The sequence below is a fragment of the Miniopterus natalensis genome, chromosome 4 (genome assembly GCF_054644295.1).
Source record: "Miniopterus natalensis isolate mMinNat1 chromosome 4, mMinNat1.hap1, whole genome shotgun sequence".
NCBI classification, from domain to species: Eukaryota; Metazoa; Chordata; class Mammalia; order Chiroptera; family Miniopteridae; genus Miniopterus; species Miniopterus natalensis.
This window is the reverse complement of record NC_142084.1, coordinates 61,200,914-61,217,595: the sequence shown is the minus strand read 5'-3', so window position 1 is coordinate 61,217,595 and position 16,682 is coordinate 61,200,914. Positions and strand designations below refer to the sequence as shown.

The window sequence follows — 16,682 nt, the reverse complement described above, 5'->3', positions numbered from 1 at the left end:
GTTGCTTCTATGCCAGACCACTTTCTAAAGGGCAAACAGGAGAGAGAACATATAGAGAAGATTGGAGAGCAAACTGCAGAAACTCTACCGATGACTGGATCAGAGGGGCCCTGAGTGCCATTGTTTACATCCCCTCTACCTCTTTAGGGCAGTAGGGGCTCTATCCAGGGGCTTTGGTCTACCTACAAGGTTGCTCTGAACAAAGAAACTAAGCAGGATCAACAGGGCCTCACCACACTCACCTGGCCTCCCCACCTGGAGCCACTCCAGCTCAGTGGGCCAGTGCCCCAAACACCTTCAGCTCCCACCAGCTTCCCAAAACCTCTGGGCTCATGCTGACTATACAGAGGCTGCTTCTACACCAGGCCATTTTATCAAGACTGGTAGAGACAGCTATTTCGTCTAATGGATATAAACAAACACAGAGATTAAACAAAATTAAATGGCAGAATATATCTCAACTGAAGAAACAAGAAAGATCTCCAGAAAAAGATAAGTAATTTTCCTGGTAAAGAATTCAGAGTCCCAAGAACAATGGACAGGGCTGGATTAAAACCTTTCACTAAAGAAGTTATAGGCCTGGGGCTTTACTACTCACCATGACCTGTCCACTTAGGAATTTGTAATCAAATCACCCTAAGAGGTTACTTTCCATACAACCCCCCCTTTTTTTAAATCCTCACCTGAGGATATTTTTCCCATTGCTTCTCAGAGTGGAAGGGGGAGAGAAAGAGTGAGAGAGAAACATCAATGAAAGAGACACATGGATTGGTTGAATCCCGCTCCCGCCCACGCCCCAACCAGGGCGGGGATGGAGCCTGCCACGGAGGTACATGCCCTTGACCAGAATCTAACCGAGACCCTTCAGCCCATGGCCCGAAGCTCTAACCTCTCAGCCAGACTGGCTAGGGTAAGAATGAAACCTTAATTGCACCAGCATGGATGGACCTAGAGGGTGTTATGCTAAGTGAAGTAAATCAGACAGAGAAAGACAAATGCCATATGAGTTCACTTATATGTGGAATCTTAAAACAAATACAAAAACAAATGAATAAACGAAAGAGAAAAAATAAAACATAAAGTCTGCCGGGATGCAGGAGTGAAACTATTGCTCCTAGTGACCCCGCCCCTCAGGCTCTCCTCAGGCAGCCACGCCTCCGGCCATCACACTGTCGATCCAGGACGCATAGCTCCCCACTCGAGTGTAGATACCCGGCTTCTTGCGGTTGCCGCACACGCGGGATCCCGAGGTGACCACGCCCTCGGCCACGCCGTCGCACACCAGTGGGCCCCCGGAGTCGCCCTATGTGGGACAGGGCCGTGAGGGGGGTTTCACCCGCACAAGCCCCCACGCCCTCAGTGTCACCTCGAGGCTCGGACACTGCAGTTCCCGCTCCTCCCGCGGGCCGACCGGACCCGGCGTGTCCATCTCCTCAGGGCCCATCGGCCAAGGCCCTCCCTCCCTTGCCCTCAGCTCCGCCCCCAGGCTTCAACGCCCCGCCCACCCACTGGCCCCGCGCCCAGGCCCCGCCTGCGCGGGCGCACCTTCCGGAGGCCCCGCCCCATCGGCCTCCCTTCCCGCGCAGTCGCCCCTCCCGCCCCGCCCAGCCACTGGCCCCGCCCCCAGGCCCCGCCTGCGCGGGCGCACCTTCCGGAGGCCCCGCCCCATCGGCCTCCCTTCCGGCGCTGTCGCGCCTCCCGCCCCGCCCCACCCCGCACCTTGCAGCTGTCCCGGCGGTTGCTCTCGGCGCACATCATGCGCTCGGTGATGGTACCGTCGTGGTACACGCGCAGGTTGCAGGTGGCGCGGTCCATCACGGGCAGGAGCAAGTACTGCAGGCGGTCGGGCCGGCGGCCGGTGTGGCTGACGACGCCCCAACCGGCCACGTCGCAGAGCGTGCCGGCCGCCACGTCGCGGTCCTCGCGCTGCCAGGGCAGGGGCTTCACGGCGGGGCCCAGGGTGGCATTCTCAGACAGCTGGGGTGGGGGGACGCGGGCGTCAGGGTTGCAGGGGAGCATTTAGCAGGAGGAGCTGTGGCTAGACTGTGGGACCGGGTGGGGGGAGGCGGGCATCAGAGCTGGGGGTCGCGGGGTGGAGGGGTGCATGCGGCAGGGGGAGTGCGGCCAGGTTTGGCCCACCTGCAGTAGAAGGAGGTCGTGGTCGATCGTATCGGGGCGGCTGTCAGGGTGAGGCACGGCTCGGAGCACGTCGTACAGGTGCTTGGATGGCTCGGGTTGCGACAGCGAGTGCGCGCCCAGGAGCACCTGCACCGTCTCGTTGGTCCTGGGCGTGGGGCGGGGTCCACGTCAGATCCACAGCCGCACCCCAACCCAATCCCACCCCTGCTGTGTCCGCCCCTGCCACCACCGCCACCACTCACACGTCTTCCAGGCAGTGCGCTGCGCTCAGCACCCACTGCTCAGACACCAGGAAGCCGCCGCACACGTGTGTGCCGTTCACCTGCACCGAGGCCATGTAGGGCCGCTGGTGGGCCTTGGACTCGCTCCCGCCCAGGATCCGGCCGCGGGGCTGCGCCGCTGGGTGTAGGGAGATGGGCGTGAGGACTCCACGAATGACTACAACCCAGCCCTGAGAGGCCCCCCACCCCTCAGGTCACTCCAGCCCCCTTCAGACTTGGTATTCCATCACTGGAGCCCCACATCCCAGGGTCACAAACTTAGATGCCTGGGGCGCTGAGGGGTCCTGGGAACAACAGGGAGTGGTGGGGTCTGGGGTAAATTCCATTCTATACACTGAACCTAACAGCTTTGATTTAAACATAAGAAAAAAAGGATAGACCAAACCAACACTCCTGCCAGCTGCTGAACATGCAGGCCGCCAGTTTCCAGTGTAAAACTGCATGTTCTCGCTCTGGGGAAAGCTTGCATTTCAGATCCAAGTTTTGAGAATTCCTGGACTTTCAGAGCCCTCCATTCACCTGGGCACTGCCCCCTTTCTGCCTACCTAGTAGGGCTGGGGGACAGTCCTGCTTGATTCAGGGAGCCCCTTGGCTGACTACCCTGCAGACTGTTGACCCCCTGCTGTCACCCCAGTCCCAGGTCTACTCTTACCGCATAGGGCCACTCCTAGGAGGATTAGAGCCGCCAGGCGCACTGAGAGGTCTGCCATGATGCTGCTGTGGCCTCAGTACTGACCAAGGAGGGGCCCTGAGGCACTCTTATGAGAGTGGAAGTTGGGGCGGCTCCAACTGGCCCTATCTGTCCAATAGGCAAATTGCCCAGCTGGGTAAAGGGGAGCACGCCAGTCTGCTTCCACCCTCATCAGGGTGGAATTATCTCCTGCTGGACTTTGCACCATGAGGGGATGCCTCCTGCTCCTGTGTACCTGGCCCAGGGGTGGCCCTAGTGTGGGGAGCAACCCCTCAGGATGCAGGAGCAGAGCAGAAGGATGAAGAACTCCAGCCCCCCAGCCCAATCTCCTAAGTGTCTTTCCAGCCCTCAAGTTTCGCAACAGCAGCTGGAGGCCACAATTTGTAAACAACCCACTTCCTCGTTTTTTTTCTGCACCTCCCTTATTTGTCCTCCTCCTCCAACTTGGAGAGAAATTTGAGTGGGGGTGGGAGTAAGGTCACCCTACACCCTTGTCCCCATTGCTGTGGCTCTGGGGCCCCAACAAGTAGAATGTTAGAAAGGTGGTATATAGGGGCAGCTGAAAAAACTGTGCCTTCAATAAGGAAATTTAAATGGAAAGTTCAGGGTCTGCCTTCAGGTGTGGCTTGATCCAGGCACTTTGAACAATGTCAGTCAGGTCTTTGCCTCTGGTTTCTCTCTTCCTCCTTGATGGCCTCTCTCCTTACTAGGCTCCCCTGTTGTGACCCCAGGAACCCCAGACTCAGCCCAGTGGCCCAGTGGGTTCCTCCCCCAATGCTCCATCACTCCAGTCAATGTCTCCAGGCTGCCTCTGACTGGCTGAGCTTGGATCACATGCCCCCTCCCAAACCAACCACCACAATGGCAGATTCTGAAGAGTAGAAGGGTGGCAGGTGCTGGGACCAGAAGGGTGGGGTGGACTTTGAACATCCCCAGTAGGAACAGTGCACAAAACTTTCCCCTCTTTTTTTTCTCCTCACAGTAGATTATTTCATACATACAGAAAAGAATAGAAAATAACAAATGTGATCTGCTAGATCCTAACATGTTTCCCTATTAAAATCAGAAGTTCTGAATGAAAGCCCATGAGGATATTGAGTCCAGATTATGTAAGAATGTTCAAAATTGCAACAAAATTTGGAAATGACCCAGGAAGATGGGGCAGTTCAATAAATAACCCTGAACGTATCCAGATGCTGTGTGGACAATGGAAGACCGCCTGGGTATAGAATTAAATTGAAAAAGGAGGGCAGCTGGTCACCTTTCTGAGCAGCTGGCACTTGGCGCAGAGTGGGGGCTAGCAAAGGGAACAGCCTACAGGAAGAGCAGGCAGGCAGAGGAAACAGCTAAGGCAAAAGCCCTGAGGGGGACCGAGGTGGCTGAGCTCCAGAGGGAGGGGATTTGGGGCCAGGGAACAGAGAAGAAAAGGAGATTTATCCCAAACTCAGGGTATGTGTGTGGCGGGGCGTTACCCGTTGTTACTACTCTCATTTGTTTTTTTGCTTGGGTGACTATTTCCTCCCCCATCATCAGACTGTAAGCTGCATGATGGCAGAGGCCATGTCTGTTGTTTCTACCGGTGGCCCCAGAGAGCTCCTTCCCGGGCCCAGGAAGGCAGAAGAGGGGTATGAGTCAGTGATGCCCTCCGGGGGCAGCAACTTCCAGCGAGGCTGGGGGATGCCTTGGGAATCTTCTGCTCTGCTCCTCCCCACTTGTCAGAGCAAAAGGCTAGGGAGATGGGGGAGGGCTTGTTTCTGTTACCCAGCGAAACCCCAACCCCTGGTTGCACCCTTCCCAGCCAGCACCTCACTCCTCCCCACAGGGAAACAGGTTCAGAGACAGCAACCAAGTTACCCAACGTCAGAGCTGGGACCCGAACTCAGGCTCCTGAGAGTGGCTTCACTTCTCTGCACCTCCACATTCTTATCTGTAATATGTGGCACTGATGGGACCTGCCTCAAGGGCTGGAGAGAGCTCCAGATGAGCCAACGCTTGCAAAGACAGAATGATTCCTGCACCTGGTAAGCACTCAACAAACACCTGCTACAATGCTTTGTGTCATAACCACCTGTAACTCTAACTTAATCGTGTATAAATGGGTTTTACAGGAGGGAAACTGGAAACAGCAACTGGCATCCTTTTGTGGCAGGAGGGGAAGGAACTTCTTACCCCAATGCCCTGTTTTTGCTGCCACCTGGTGGCAGCATATTCGTGAGATGCCCAAGACACTCTCCTGAATGCTTTCAATCTCCAAGTACACAACCAAGGGACATATTCTACAAAACAGAGAGGGTTTTATTGTGCCAGATGCTGCATAATGCACCATGGGATGGGCCTGGCCAGAGGCAGGTGAGGTGCGGTGACTGGCACAGCCCCTTCTAGTGGATCCTACTTGCAGGGTCCCTGGGGTGGAGACGAGGGTGGTTATCGTGCCTGCGAATGATGGAGTTGATCCAGTCTGCAAACTGTGCAACGGGGGCAAAGGCATCTGGGTAGAAGCCCGAGCCACAGCTTCCTCTGATGAAGGAGTCGATTCCGTGGATCAGCCCGTTGCAGACCAGAGGCCCACCGGAGTCTCCCTGTGCGGAGCCAGGTGAGATTAGGAGGCTAGGCTTCCAGAGCCCCTCACCCACCTCCCTTCAGGGTTGGGAAGTCCTCCTGGAACCTGGCTTGCTGTCCTGGTTGCTGCAGCCTGGGTGGGAGTGGGGTGAGGGCTGAGAGGGGGGTTGCAGGTACTTACGAAGCAGATGCCGGCCCTCCGGCCCCGCACCAGTGTGCACACATTTGTTCTGCGGCAGAGGGATGTCACCACGGTCACATTGAGCTCCTGTAGGACTCTGGGTGGCGGCCGGTTTGTGCCCAGCCGGCCCCATCCCATGGCCAAGCACTGCTCCCCATTGCCCACACCTTGGTCCTGCTCAGGAAGCCTGGCCACTTGCACATTGGCGTTGATGGTGGCTGACCCGTTGAGCTGCAGTGGGCAGGACAGAGCATCAAAGAATCACATGGAGCAGTGGGCACCGACTCTCCCCTTTCCTAGCCTGTTTCCCCATCTAAGGACCCATAGTAGTTCTAGAATTTTATGGAGTAGGATTCCCAATCTGCAAGATGCTCCCCACCCTGAACTTCAGTTTGCCCATCTATGAAGTAAGAGCAACCACAGTGGCTCAGGGTAACCCTGGACATGTCTTGAGTGCAGTAAACATTAGGTACTCAATACACTAAACTATGGGCAACAGCAATGACAACCAAACCCTTGTTCTAGAACATTACAGAGAATAATCATAACTCTGCAAGCAGTGGGAAAGGGAAGGATTCTCCCTCCAGTCTGGATGTGAAGAATTTTGCCCCATTTCACAAAGTCAAGGGCTGTCCCTGCCCTTGGCCACAAGGCACAAATAATCACAACAGTCTGTTACATACTCAGAAACCTAAGCATATACGTTCTTTTTTACAGGCAAAAGGAAAGAAACCATTATTTGTACAGTTGATCCTGGAAAATATATGGAGTTTGTATGATGCTGTCTTTTAAATGCCGTCTTTTTAATTGGACCACTGTTCAGAGTACTCGGCATCCTTTTGTTCATTTGCTCAACAACCCTGCCAGGTGGGGTTTCCCCAGGTTACACAGGTGGAGACTGAGGCACAAAGATGACCTACCAGTTAGAGCCAGATGTGACACCCCCCCCTTCAGTCTATAGCCCCTTCTTTGCCCTCCCCAAGCCTCAGGCCCCCAGGCCTTTACACCTGCTTGAGCGTCCCTTCCCCACCTGGGCTATCCCTTCCCTGCCCAGCTGGCCTCACACCTGCAGAATCACGATGTCATTCAGCAGCCTCTGGGCATCAAAGCCATTTTCAAAGACTTGCTGGATGCCGAACAACTGCCGGGTGGGTTCACGCTGCCTCAGGTTGTGTGCGCCCAGCACCACCTGCACTGCCTGGAAGTTTCTGCAGCAAAGTGGGTGCAGGAGGTGATTCGAGGTATCTCTGGGGTTTGGGGGTGGCAGAGAGACCCCAGAGCTCAACCAAGCTCAGCCCCATCCCCATGGGGTGCCTTGCCACCCAGGGCAGATCCTTGGGCCTCTTGGCTGAATGCCCCCACTTAGACCTGGTAGAGAAGCTGCATTAATGGGTGTGCCCTGGGGGACCCCAGGCCCTGGTCTCACTCCCCACTCCTCCAACCCCCACCCCGCTTTGACAGATGTGGAAAAGAGGACCTGAAGAGGGAAGGTGTGCTCGGGAGTCACTCACATGCCATTCACACAGTGTGCAGCCGACATGACAAAGTTCGGGGCCACCAGGGTGCCACCACAGAAGTGGCCTCCTCGCTGCTGTAGGGACACCATGAAAGGCCATGCATGGGGCCGGGCCTGCCGGCCACCCACGATCTTGGAGGCCAGCACAGGGCCTGGAGACATTCAGGGATGGTGATGGTGAGTACCATGGAGGAGCCCTACTCCAGTAGGCCAGCTAGCCCTTGAACTCCCCCCAAGAACCCATGGGTCAGGGCTCTTTATGTGCATGTTGCCAGATGAGGAAATTGAAATACAGAGGAAAGAGGGGCCTGCCACTGCCTCTTGCCAGGGCAAGATCTGGACTTAATTTGGCTTTGGAGTCCCCAGAGCAAACCCACCGACCCATCTCCACCAAGTTCAAACTCTGGGCTCTGGGCCCCTCACCACTCTGAACCTCAGTCTCCTCCTCTGGAAATGGGTGTCCTCATCCCAACCGCCCCCTTCCATGAGGATAAGGGGGCCACTTAGGTCAAGGGTATAGTTGAGAGGCAGGAATGGCTGCCCAGGGACAGATGGCTGGGCAGACACGTGGTCCCACTCACCACCCAGCAGCATTGTCAGCAGGATGGAGGCAAGGGCAGGGCCAGAGGGTCTGCAGCTTTGGGTCATGGTTGAGCGGGGGCTCCAATGTCTCTGTCCCCTGCACCCACCTGGCCCTCTTATAGCCCAAAGCCCGGGGGCCGTTGCATTGCTCCACGGCAGAGGCAGGTGTCCCCACTTCCTTTCTCCACCCTCAGGAATAGATGAGGGTGATGATGGGAAGAACTGGGGTGATGTGTGCAAGGGGCCTGGGTTGGCTCGAGATCAAATTCAAGATACAAATTTGAAAGTCAGATAAAAATTTTTTCTTTTTAATTAAATTTATTGGGGTGAAATTGCTTAATAAAATTATATGTTTCAAGTGTACAATTCTGATACATGGTCTGTGTATTGCATTGTGTGCCCAGCACCCAAAGCCAAATCTTTCACCACATATTTGACCCCCTTTACCCTTTACTATCCCCCAAGTCCCCTTCCCTCTGGTAACCACCATACTGATGTCCATGTCTATGAGTTTTTGTTTGAACAATATTTTTAGTATAACTACGTCTCAAATATTGTACTTATCTAGAAAGTCAGTATTTATCTGACAATCAAATTTAACTGGCTGTCTTGTATTTTTGCTAAGTCTGGCAACCTTAGGCCAAAGAATGTTGTCTGGGTTCCCCCACATGCCTCAGTTTACCCAGGACAGTGTAATAATGACAGTGCATCCAGCTCTGTCCTGGCATTTTACAGGGGTGATAGGGGGCTGCTAGGTCCCCTTTTGAGACGAGGAAACTGAGGTACAAGAGGCTTTCCCCATGAGTTCGTACCCAGAACATGGTGAACAAGCTGGGGTTTGAACTCAGGTCCCCACAATTCACAGCTGAATGATGATTTGTTGCCCACCTCCCTGAGTCCTGGGTCTCCCTCTCTGGGCCTGGCCTTCCAACCTCCCTTTGGTTGTTGCTCACAATGAGGAACTCATTCCCACCCAGGGGCCCTATTAGTCCCTGGCCATCAGCAGAGGTTGAGAAAGAACCTCTCCCACCCCACACCCTCCCACCTCCCGGAGTTTCCCCCGAACTCCTTTCCAGCCTGGGGGCTGGACCATGGATGTCCACTGAAGCTTGAGAGCTTCTGCCTGGGGCTGTGGAGTCACTCAGGTCAAACAATGGAGAAGGGGCCCCCCAGGGCCCAGCCCCCACCCCAGGGCCCTGTTCCTCTTCCCACCTTCCCCAGAATGCTCCAGTTGCAACGGCTGTAGCCAAGGGTGTTGCAAGAAGCAACGTTCTCCTGGCCGGGAGCAGGGTTCAGGGGAGGGAACCAACGGATCCATTTGCAGGAACAAGTGGATGGTGACACAGAGAACACCCAGAGCCAGGGCTGGAGCCTCATTTGTCCCTGGGCCCCCCTCCATTTGTGGCCACAGGCAAACCAACCCCCATATCCCATCAGTGAGGGTGATGGCCCTGCTTTCCCAGAGCCTGGCACATAGCAGGTGGTCAGTGTCCATCTTCATCCCTCCCTTCATCAGATGCACATCACCAGTCCTGCTCCCCTGTCTACTTGGCAGGGTCCCCACCCCGTTGTGTTAAATTTACCATAGAGTACTTAGTAAGCACCTACAGTATACACAGACCTGTTTCCAGTCCAGGGATGAGGGAATGTGGGGAAGTCATGTCTTGGGGGGGGGGGGGGAGGCGCTTAAGCAGGGAGACCCCATTTAACCCCATTTATTGAGCACCACCTGTATACTATGCTCACACATCTCATGGTGGTCAAGGCTATCGACTCTGGGTTCATATCCTGACGTGGCCATTTGCCTACTACATAACTTTAGGACACTGACTTAATCTGTGCTTCAGTTTCCTTGTCTGTAAAAGAGAAGTTATAATAATAGGATCCATTGCATAGGATTATCCCAAGGATTAAATGAAAGAACATTTGTAAAGTTCTTAGATAAGAAAGTGATGTCCTAGAGGGTTATTAACCATTAACCACCTCCAGGAGTGCAGGGTGGTGATTGCCTGGCAGGTATAGGCTGGGAGGCAAACACTAGGCTTCTAATTTGCAATCAAGAGTAGTGGTGACACTGGCCATGCCTCTGTAAAGAGTAATGAGTCTTCCAAATAAGATGTGTGCACTTTATAGACCTGTTACGCTGCAGGGAAAAAACAATGATATGAGTATCTTTACCCACTACTGGAGGCCGGGGGACCCCTGAGCTGTAGGGAGTGGCCCCACCTGACTGTGGCCCCCAGCAGCATAGATGCCCATCCCTGGGGCTTCCTAAAAAACCCTTTACTCCCTGAGGCCTCCCAAGTTGTATGTGCTGATCATCCTGCTTGTTATTCCCATGGGTTTGTCATTTCCTGAATCTACCCAGGGTCCCCCAACTCCCTTTTTCTCAACGCCCACTATTGACAAGTTTGATCTTTGCTGTGCAGAGCTTCACTGAGCCATCTTTCACACACAAGCCCACAAAAAAACAGAAAACATCTCTTGCTGTGTTTTTGTGGGTCTTTCTGTCCCCAACATTCCCTCTTGCAAACCTCTTCTATCCCCAACTCTGTGGGGTTTTTATAGAAACTACTTCCTCTCCTTGGGCTCCTGGGAAATGCAGGGAATCCCCAGCATCCCCCTGACACTCCTCAGCGTGCATTGCCCAGGATTCAGCCGTGTCCACTGTCTCAGCACACATCTGCTCCTGTAAACCAGTCACCTTCCCCTGGGGTGAGCTGTAAAAGCGTTGCAAAAGGGGGCATGCCTGGGAGTTCTCACTCTTGCTTGAATTTGTACCCTGACCCCAGGTGGTGGCAGAATAAGTCAGTAAGGATGAGCTTCCTTCCTGTTCCAGTATGTCCTGCGAGCAGTTTGCAGTTTGGCCCCTTCTCTGAGCCTCATTCCCATGGCTGCTCACCTACTAACCAATGATCTCTACCTCTTCCTGGCCTCAGGCCTCTTCTCTAGGCCTACTCCAATTCATGTCTGTGGCCCTGCATCCTCCAGCCCCACCATATACCTGAACTTTCTTTCCCCATCCTCTTGACTGTCTCCATCCCAGCCATACCAGACACCATCCTGTTCCTCTGCACTCGACATGTCTCTGCCTGGGGACCCTTCTCTTCAAGCTCCTGGTCAGGCGTAGCTTCCCCATCCAGGGAGCCTCCCTAATAGCCATTCTGCCTGCCCCTGACTGAGTCAGGGGCCCCATAGGCCCTGGGCCCTCCGTGTTATGACAGCCTAGTCCTCCAGCTGCCCCGCCCAGAGCTGGAGACACAGAGCCCGACAACACCCCCCATCCCTGAAGGCCAGGGTAGGGCCTTTGGTCAGTTCTGGGAAATGTCTGCGGTGGCTCCCTTTTCCAGACGAGGAAACTGAGGTACAGAGATGGGCATCAATTTGCCCAGGGCCAAATTGGTGAGGCTGGATTAGAACCCATGTCTGGGCAGTGCAGGAATGGGGCCCATTATGACCTGGGCTCTCCACTGGCTTCTAGGCTTCTGCTCCAAACCCCCATCCAGAGTCTGGGGTCTGGAGACTTGGATGCTGGGGACCTTTGGCCACTTTCTCCCATGTCTCCCGATATAGGAAGGACAGACAGGAGCCAAAGGAGGGTTTCAATTTTTATTGATGTCACCGTGAAGCTGGGCACCAGATCTCTTTCCCCCATTAGGGCTTGTTCTCTGGCCTCAGCCCCTGGAGGGGGGATCTGGAGGAAGTGGCTCAGGGGCTGCCCTCGCCCCCAGCGCTTCTCAGCACAGACTGAATCCAATCCACGTAGAGGGCAACACGAGCGAAGAAGTCGGGGTACTGGCGGGAGGCACACTCCTTGATCAGGAAGGAGTCCACGGCCTGGAGGATGCCGTCGCAGATCAAGGGGCCGCCAGAGTCCCCCTGGGAAGGGTGGGAACAGGTTGGTCAGTCACCCAGGATGTGGTCACGTCAGGTACAGTGAAGCATTTAGTGGTAAAATGTTTCCAATCAAGAATTTTCTTTAAGACATGTGGACAACAGGGGAGACAAGGCCACTCTGGAGGAGAGCAGACATTTATTGGCTTCCTGCTATATACCTGACCCCTGGAATGGGCTAGGCTGGTCACTCACACCTCCCCTGGGTCTGAGATGGGGCCCCGGGTGGGAAAGTCGCTAGAGCCACGAAAGCCACTGGGTAGACATGAGCACCCTTTCTGTGCCTGTGGGAGCTGAGGCTGTTCCACACATCACTTACGGAGCCCTCACTTGTGTGCCCCTCTTCCAGATGGGGAGACCCAGGATAGCCTGCAGCTGCTCAGTGAGGAGGAGGTGGAGTTGAACTGCTGCCATCCACACCCTCCCTCCTATGGGCAGTTCCTGGAGCCTTCTTTTCTCCAGGGCAGCCCCAGCCTCTCAGGAGGTCCCTATGGCCATCCAAATGTGGTTCAGGGCACTAGGAGCCGGGCAGGTACGTACAAAGCAGATGCCAGCTTTGCGACGGGGAACAAAGGTGCACACGTTCTCTGGCCGACAGAGGAAGGTGACCACGGTGACATTCAGCTCCTGTAGGATGTTGGGCAACGGTGCACGGGTGCCCAGGCGGCCCCAGCCCATGGCCAGGCACTGGGTGCCGTGGGGCAGCAGCTGGTCCTGCTCGGGGAGCTGGGCTACTGCGACCTGGGCGCTGAGGTTGGCAGGGCGGTCCAGCTGGGGCAGAGTGAGAGCCGGTGGGCAATGAGATCCTGTTTCCAGGCCCCATAGCCACCCCCTTCTCACATTCACTCACATCCTGACTACCCCAAAGGGCCTCCCCTGGGCCTTTGCACATGCTGTTCCCTCTGCCTGGCCCCCTCCCACTCACTCTGAGGTTCTACCTCAGGGTTCACCTCCTCCAAGGAATCTGCTCTGATTGATCCTCCAAACCCTACCAGTGCTCAGTTTTACATTCTCTGACACCATGGGCCTCCACTTTGTAGCATTTGTCACTGTGGTAGTCATTCACTTAAAAAGCACTTATTGAGTGCCAACTGTATGCTTGGTCCTCTGTTAAGCCTTGGGGATACTACCTCTGCCCTCAGGGAGCTGATCTTTCAGGGAGTTGGAGAGGCCAGGAGAATGACAGATTAGTTGGTGAACCAAAAATCAGGGGAGGAGTGGCTGTCTTTCCACTAGGGTGAGGGGAACCCTCGCTGAGAAGGTGAGGTTGGCACTGAGGTTGGGGGTGAGGATGTTGGGTGGATGGGCGTTGGGCAAGGGGCACAGCCAAGGCAAACGCTGGGCGGCAGGTGGGGAAGCCATTTGTGGGGCTATTGTCTGAATGGCCCTCTCCTTACCAGGCCTACTGTGTACTAGGCTATGTCCCAGCACCTGCAGGGGCCTGGCATACAGCAGGTGCTCAATATATGTTTACTGAAGATGAATGAAGGGGTAATTACTGGTCCTGCTGGCCCTGCCCACTCACCTGCAGTAGAAGGATGTCGTTGAGATTCTGCTCTGGATTATAGTTGTTGGTAAACAGGCGAGTGACAGAGAACCGCTGTTGGCTAGGCTCAGCAGTCAGTAGGTTGTGGGCCCCGAGCACCACCTTCACCAGGGCCTGGGGCCTGAGGGTTCAGGATGCTCATTGCTTGCCTCCCCTCCACATCCACCAATTTCCAATATCCCTGTCCCCTTGGGCATCCTGAGGGCCAGAATGCAGCTCCCTGGGTAACAGCCTCCCTCAGACCCAGGGCAGGGCCACCTCCCCCCTCAGACCTAGGGCAGGACCTTGCTTCCCCTCCTCTGACCCAGGGGAGGGCTGAACCTTCCCACTCAGACTTAGGGCAGGTCCACCCGAGCACTCACATGTTCTCCAGGCAGTGAGCAGCGGTCAGCACGAACCTCGGGTGGATCAAGGTGCCCCCACAGAAGTGGTCTTCCATCATCTGCAGTGACGCCATGTAGGGCCGAGAGTGGGGTTTGGCTTCCCGCCCCCCCACAATCTCTGAAGCCCATGCTGCACCTGAGAACGAGTGGCATCAACGTCGGTCACCTGTCCCTGCTGGGTCCATCTCCACCCAGCTCCCTGGGAGGGAAGCACTGGGCTTTGCCCTTTTTACAGATGGAGAAACTGAGTTGAATGTCCCAGCTCCCACCCCCCACCCCCTTGAGGCAAATGGGTCTTGCCCTGGTCCTGTCTCAGTCTCCCCATTTGTGTGGTGAGGGTGTTGAGCTGGCTGTCATGGGTGGATATTCCCCAGAATCAGCAGGGCCTGGACAGATGAACAAACGAACACGTGGCCCCACTCACAACCCAGCAGCATAGCCAGCAAGCTGAGAGCCAGGGCAGGATGGGAAGGTCGGTGGTTCTGGGTCATGGTCAGGTGGGGGCTCCAGGGCCCCTTTGCCTGCCCAACTCCTCTTATAGCCTGAGGCCTGGAGGCCGTTGGGGTTGCCCCATGCCTGGACTGGGCGTCCTCACTTCCTCCTTTCAACTTGGGCCACAGGGAGTTGGAGAGTCAAATCACACTCCAGGAGGACAGGGAACATTGGGCTTAGGGTCCTAACTCCCTTTCGAGTATGAGAAGCTGCCTGCTGCTTACCCATGCCTGGGTGCCTTGGACAAAGGGCAGCATGGCATGGCCCTCAGGGGAATACACACACAGCTCTCCATGCCTCTCTTCACGGGGTCCCTTTGACCTGAGGAAAGCGGACTGTGGCCAGCGTGTCCAGGTGTGGGGATGAGCCCTACTCATGGGGACAGAAAAGGACAGGAAAAGGTGGTGGGAGCCACAGAGCCATGTGCCCTCCTGAGACCCATGAGAATTCACTGTTCCCTCAAAGGCAGAGTCCTTACTAGGTGATTGTTCCCCCAGGGAACACTGTCTGGGTACACTGTGATTGTCAGGACTGACCGGGAATGGCTCCAGGTATCCAGTGTGTGGGGCCAGGGACCATCTTCAACACCCCACAATGCCCAGGATGGCTCCCCATAAAGATGATCTGCTCCCCCTCCCCACTCAGACCTAGGGCAGGTCCGCTTGGGCACTCACATGTTCTCCAGGCAGTGAGCAACGGTCAGCACAAACCTCGGGTGGATCAAGTCCCCCAGTGTAAACAGTGAAGAAACCCTAGTTAATTTTTTCCCCCATTGATTTTCAGAGAGAGTGGAAGGGAGAGAGAGACAGAGAGAAACATCGATGTGAGAGAGACACATTGGTTGTGTCCCTCACACACCCCGACCAGGGTTGGAGATCGAGCCTGCAACCTAGGTACCTGCCCTTGGCTGGAATCGAACCTGGGACCCTTCAGTCTGTGGGCCAATGCTCTAACCACTGAGCCAAACCTGCTAGGGCATAATTAATTATTTGAGAAAATTTTTATTTCACTCCCTGCTCACAGTACACACCAGAATAAATCATGATGGTCAGACAGTATAAACTAGGATGACTCCAGTGTCTGTGAGTCACCTCCCGCCTCGGTTCCACTCAGGCTGTATATTTCAATGTGGGAAGCCTCCCAAGACCTCAATAGTCAGATGGTTACTGAACCCAGAGTCTCCTGGGGTCAGTGGAATCCCCTGACCCAGGGAGTTAAAGAAAGGAGGTGCTGACATTTGCTACAGTGTGGATGAACCCAGGTGAGTGCAGGGGAGGGGGCTACCTGGAGGTGCAGGGAATGGGGTGTGGGAAAGCTCCCAGCTGGGGCCAAAAGCTGGGGGCAGGGGAGAGCCTGGGGGGTAGTGTAACAGGAGGGAACCCTCTGGAGCCTCTGGGGGTCCAGCTGGCAGGTGGAGGGGAAATGGGGGCTGGAAGCTGTTGCCTCGTCCCCTTTCCACTCCAACTGTGGGTGGCATAATAGGCAACGGCTGCAGGAGCGGAATCGGGTCTATTGAGTCACCAGAACCCAAGCATGGAGGGAGAGAGAGGGAGCAGGAGATCCATTCCGCAGTCTCCCTGTCTCTGTCTCTCTCTCTCTTTCCTCTCCTCTCCTTAAAAAAGAAAAATACTATTTTCTTGAGTGTGTCAGTGTTGGGGGCTCCAAGCTGGGGGACAATATGCTTTTGGACCCCAACAGCCCTTGGGCCTCAGTTTCCCCACTTGAACAATGAGCAGGCAGCGATTTGACCTCTGTAAGCTCTGGCCAGGGCCCCTGGACTGATCTAGGCTCCCGAGCCACTAATATTCCCCTCTTGGTCTCAATCTCCCTATTTGTGAAGTGGGTTATATGACAACCCAAATAAATAACCTTGGTGGTCAGTCAGTCTGGGTAAGCAGTCAGGAGTCTGGGGGCTCCTGGGGCAGGGGCTGCAGGGTTCCACAAAAACTCACACCACGCACCTGGGGGCAGAACCCTAGCTCCCTTTCTACTGGCCAAGGATTCAAGGCGTTTGTGGGCCCTGGCACACATGCCTGTCTACAAACCGGGAACCCCAGGCTACTCGTGACCCATTCAATGGTTGAAGGGCTGCCTCTAGGGATTCAGGTCAGCAACACTAATGCTCACCTAAAATGCAGTGCGACACCCAAATCATGGGCTTCCTCCAGCACAAACAGGTGCTCTTCTTTAACTTACAGTTAATTTTAAATTTTAATTTCTACCTCACAAGGCTGGACAGGGGCTGGGTGGAGATGGGCAAAGGGGGGCGGGAGGGGGGAGAATGGGGATATCTGTAATAGTGTCAACAATAAAAATAAAGTAAAAAAAAAAAATTTTACTCTCACATCATTCAACTATCCGAAAGACATGTAAAAAGCTCCCCCGGGAAGACTGGAAAGTCATTGCATCCCTGGCCCC

General features: G+C 55.1%; 3 protein-coding genes across 3 annotated transcripts; all 3 read right to left on the bottom strand.

The window, feature by feature from the left end:
• Positions 1–1,141: 1,141 nt before the first annotated feature.
• Positions 1,142–3,130, bottom strand: CFD (complement factor D). Its single transcript, XM_087815983.1, has 5 exons — positions 3,073–3,130; positions 2,382–2,538; positions 2,140–2,284; positions 1,720–1,977; positions 1,142–1,303 (listed from the first exon to the last, which is right to left on the bottom strand). Exons 1-5 carry the CDS (start codon positions 3,128–3,130, stop codon positions 1,142–1,144), a joined length of 780 nt encoding a protein of 259 aa, XP_087672109.1.
• Positions 3,131–5,489: 2,359 nt separating this feature from the next.
• Positions 5,490–8,015, bottom strand: ELANE (elastase, neutrophil expressed). The gene is made up of 5 exons (XM_016214830.2): positions 7,949–8,015; positions 7,363–7,519; positions 6,918–7,059; positions 5,852–6,082; positions 5,490–5,690 (listed from the first exon to the last, which is right to left on the bottom strand). The coding sequence occupies exons 1-5, from the start codon at positions 8,013–8,015 to the stop codon at positions 5,490–5,492; spliced, it is 798 nt and encodes a 265-aa protein (XP_016070316.2).
• Positions 8,016–11,657: 3,642 nt separating this feature from the next.
• On the bottom strand, positions 11,658–14,263 carry PRTN3 (proteinase 3). The gene is made up of 5 exons (XM_016214832.1): positions 14,197–14,263; positions 13,752–13,908; positions 13,369–13,510; positions 12,384–12,614; positions 11,658–11,828 (listed from the first exon to the last, which is right to left on the bottom strand). Exons 1-5 carry the CDS (start codon positions 14,261–14,263, stop codon positions 11,658–11,660), a joined length of 768 nt encoding a protein of 255 aa, XP_016070318.1.
• Positions 14,264–16,682: the final 2,419 nt, after the last annotated feature.

Coding starts and splice junctions, on each gene's coding strand:
- CFD (XM_087815983.1), bottom strand. CDS start 3,130: ATGGCAGACCTCTCAGTGCGCCTGGCGGCTCTAATCCTCCTAGGAGTG. Junction 2,285..2,381: donor GCGCACTGCCTGGAAGACGT/GTGAGTGGTGGC, acceptor CCCCACGCCCAG/GACCAACGAGACGGTGCAGG. Junction 1,304..1,719: donor ACCGCCGGGACAGCTGCAAG/GTGCGGGGTGGG, acceptor TGTCCCACATAG/GGCGACTCCGGGGGCCCACT.
- PRTN3 (XM_016214832.1), bottom strand. CDS start 14,263: ATGACCCAGAACCACCGACCTTCCCATCCTGCCCTGGCTCTCAGCTTG. Junction 13,909..14,196: donor GCTGGCTATGCTGCTGGGTT/GTGAGTGGGGCC, acceptor ACTCGTTCTCAG/GTGCAGCATGGGCTTCAGAG. Junction 12,615..13,368: donor ACGACATCCTTCTACTGCAG/GTGAGTGGGCAG, acceptor ACTCTGCCCCAG/CTGGACCGCCCTGCCAACCT.
- ELANE (XM_016214830.2), bottom strand. CDS start 8,015: ATGACCCAAAGCTGCAGACCCTCTGGCCCTGCCCTTGCCTCCATCCTG. Junction 7,520..7,948: donor GCTGACAATGCTGCTGGGTG/GTGAGTGGGACC, acceptor GAATGTCTCCAG/GCCCTGTGCTGGCCTCCAAG. Junction 5,691..5,851: donor GGAGGGCCGGCATCTGCTTC/GTAAGTACCTGC, acceptor GGCTCCGCACAG/GGAGACTCCGGTGGGCCTCT.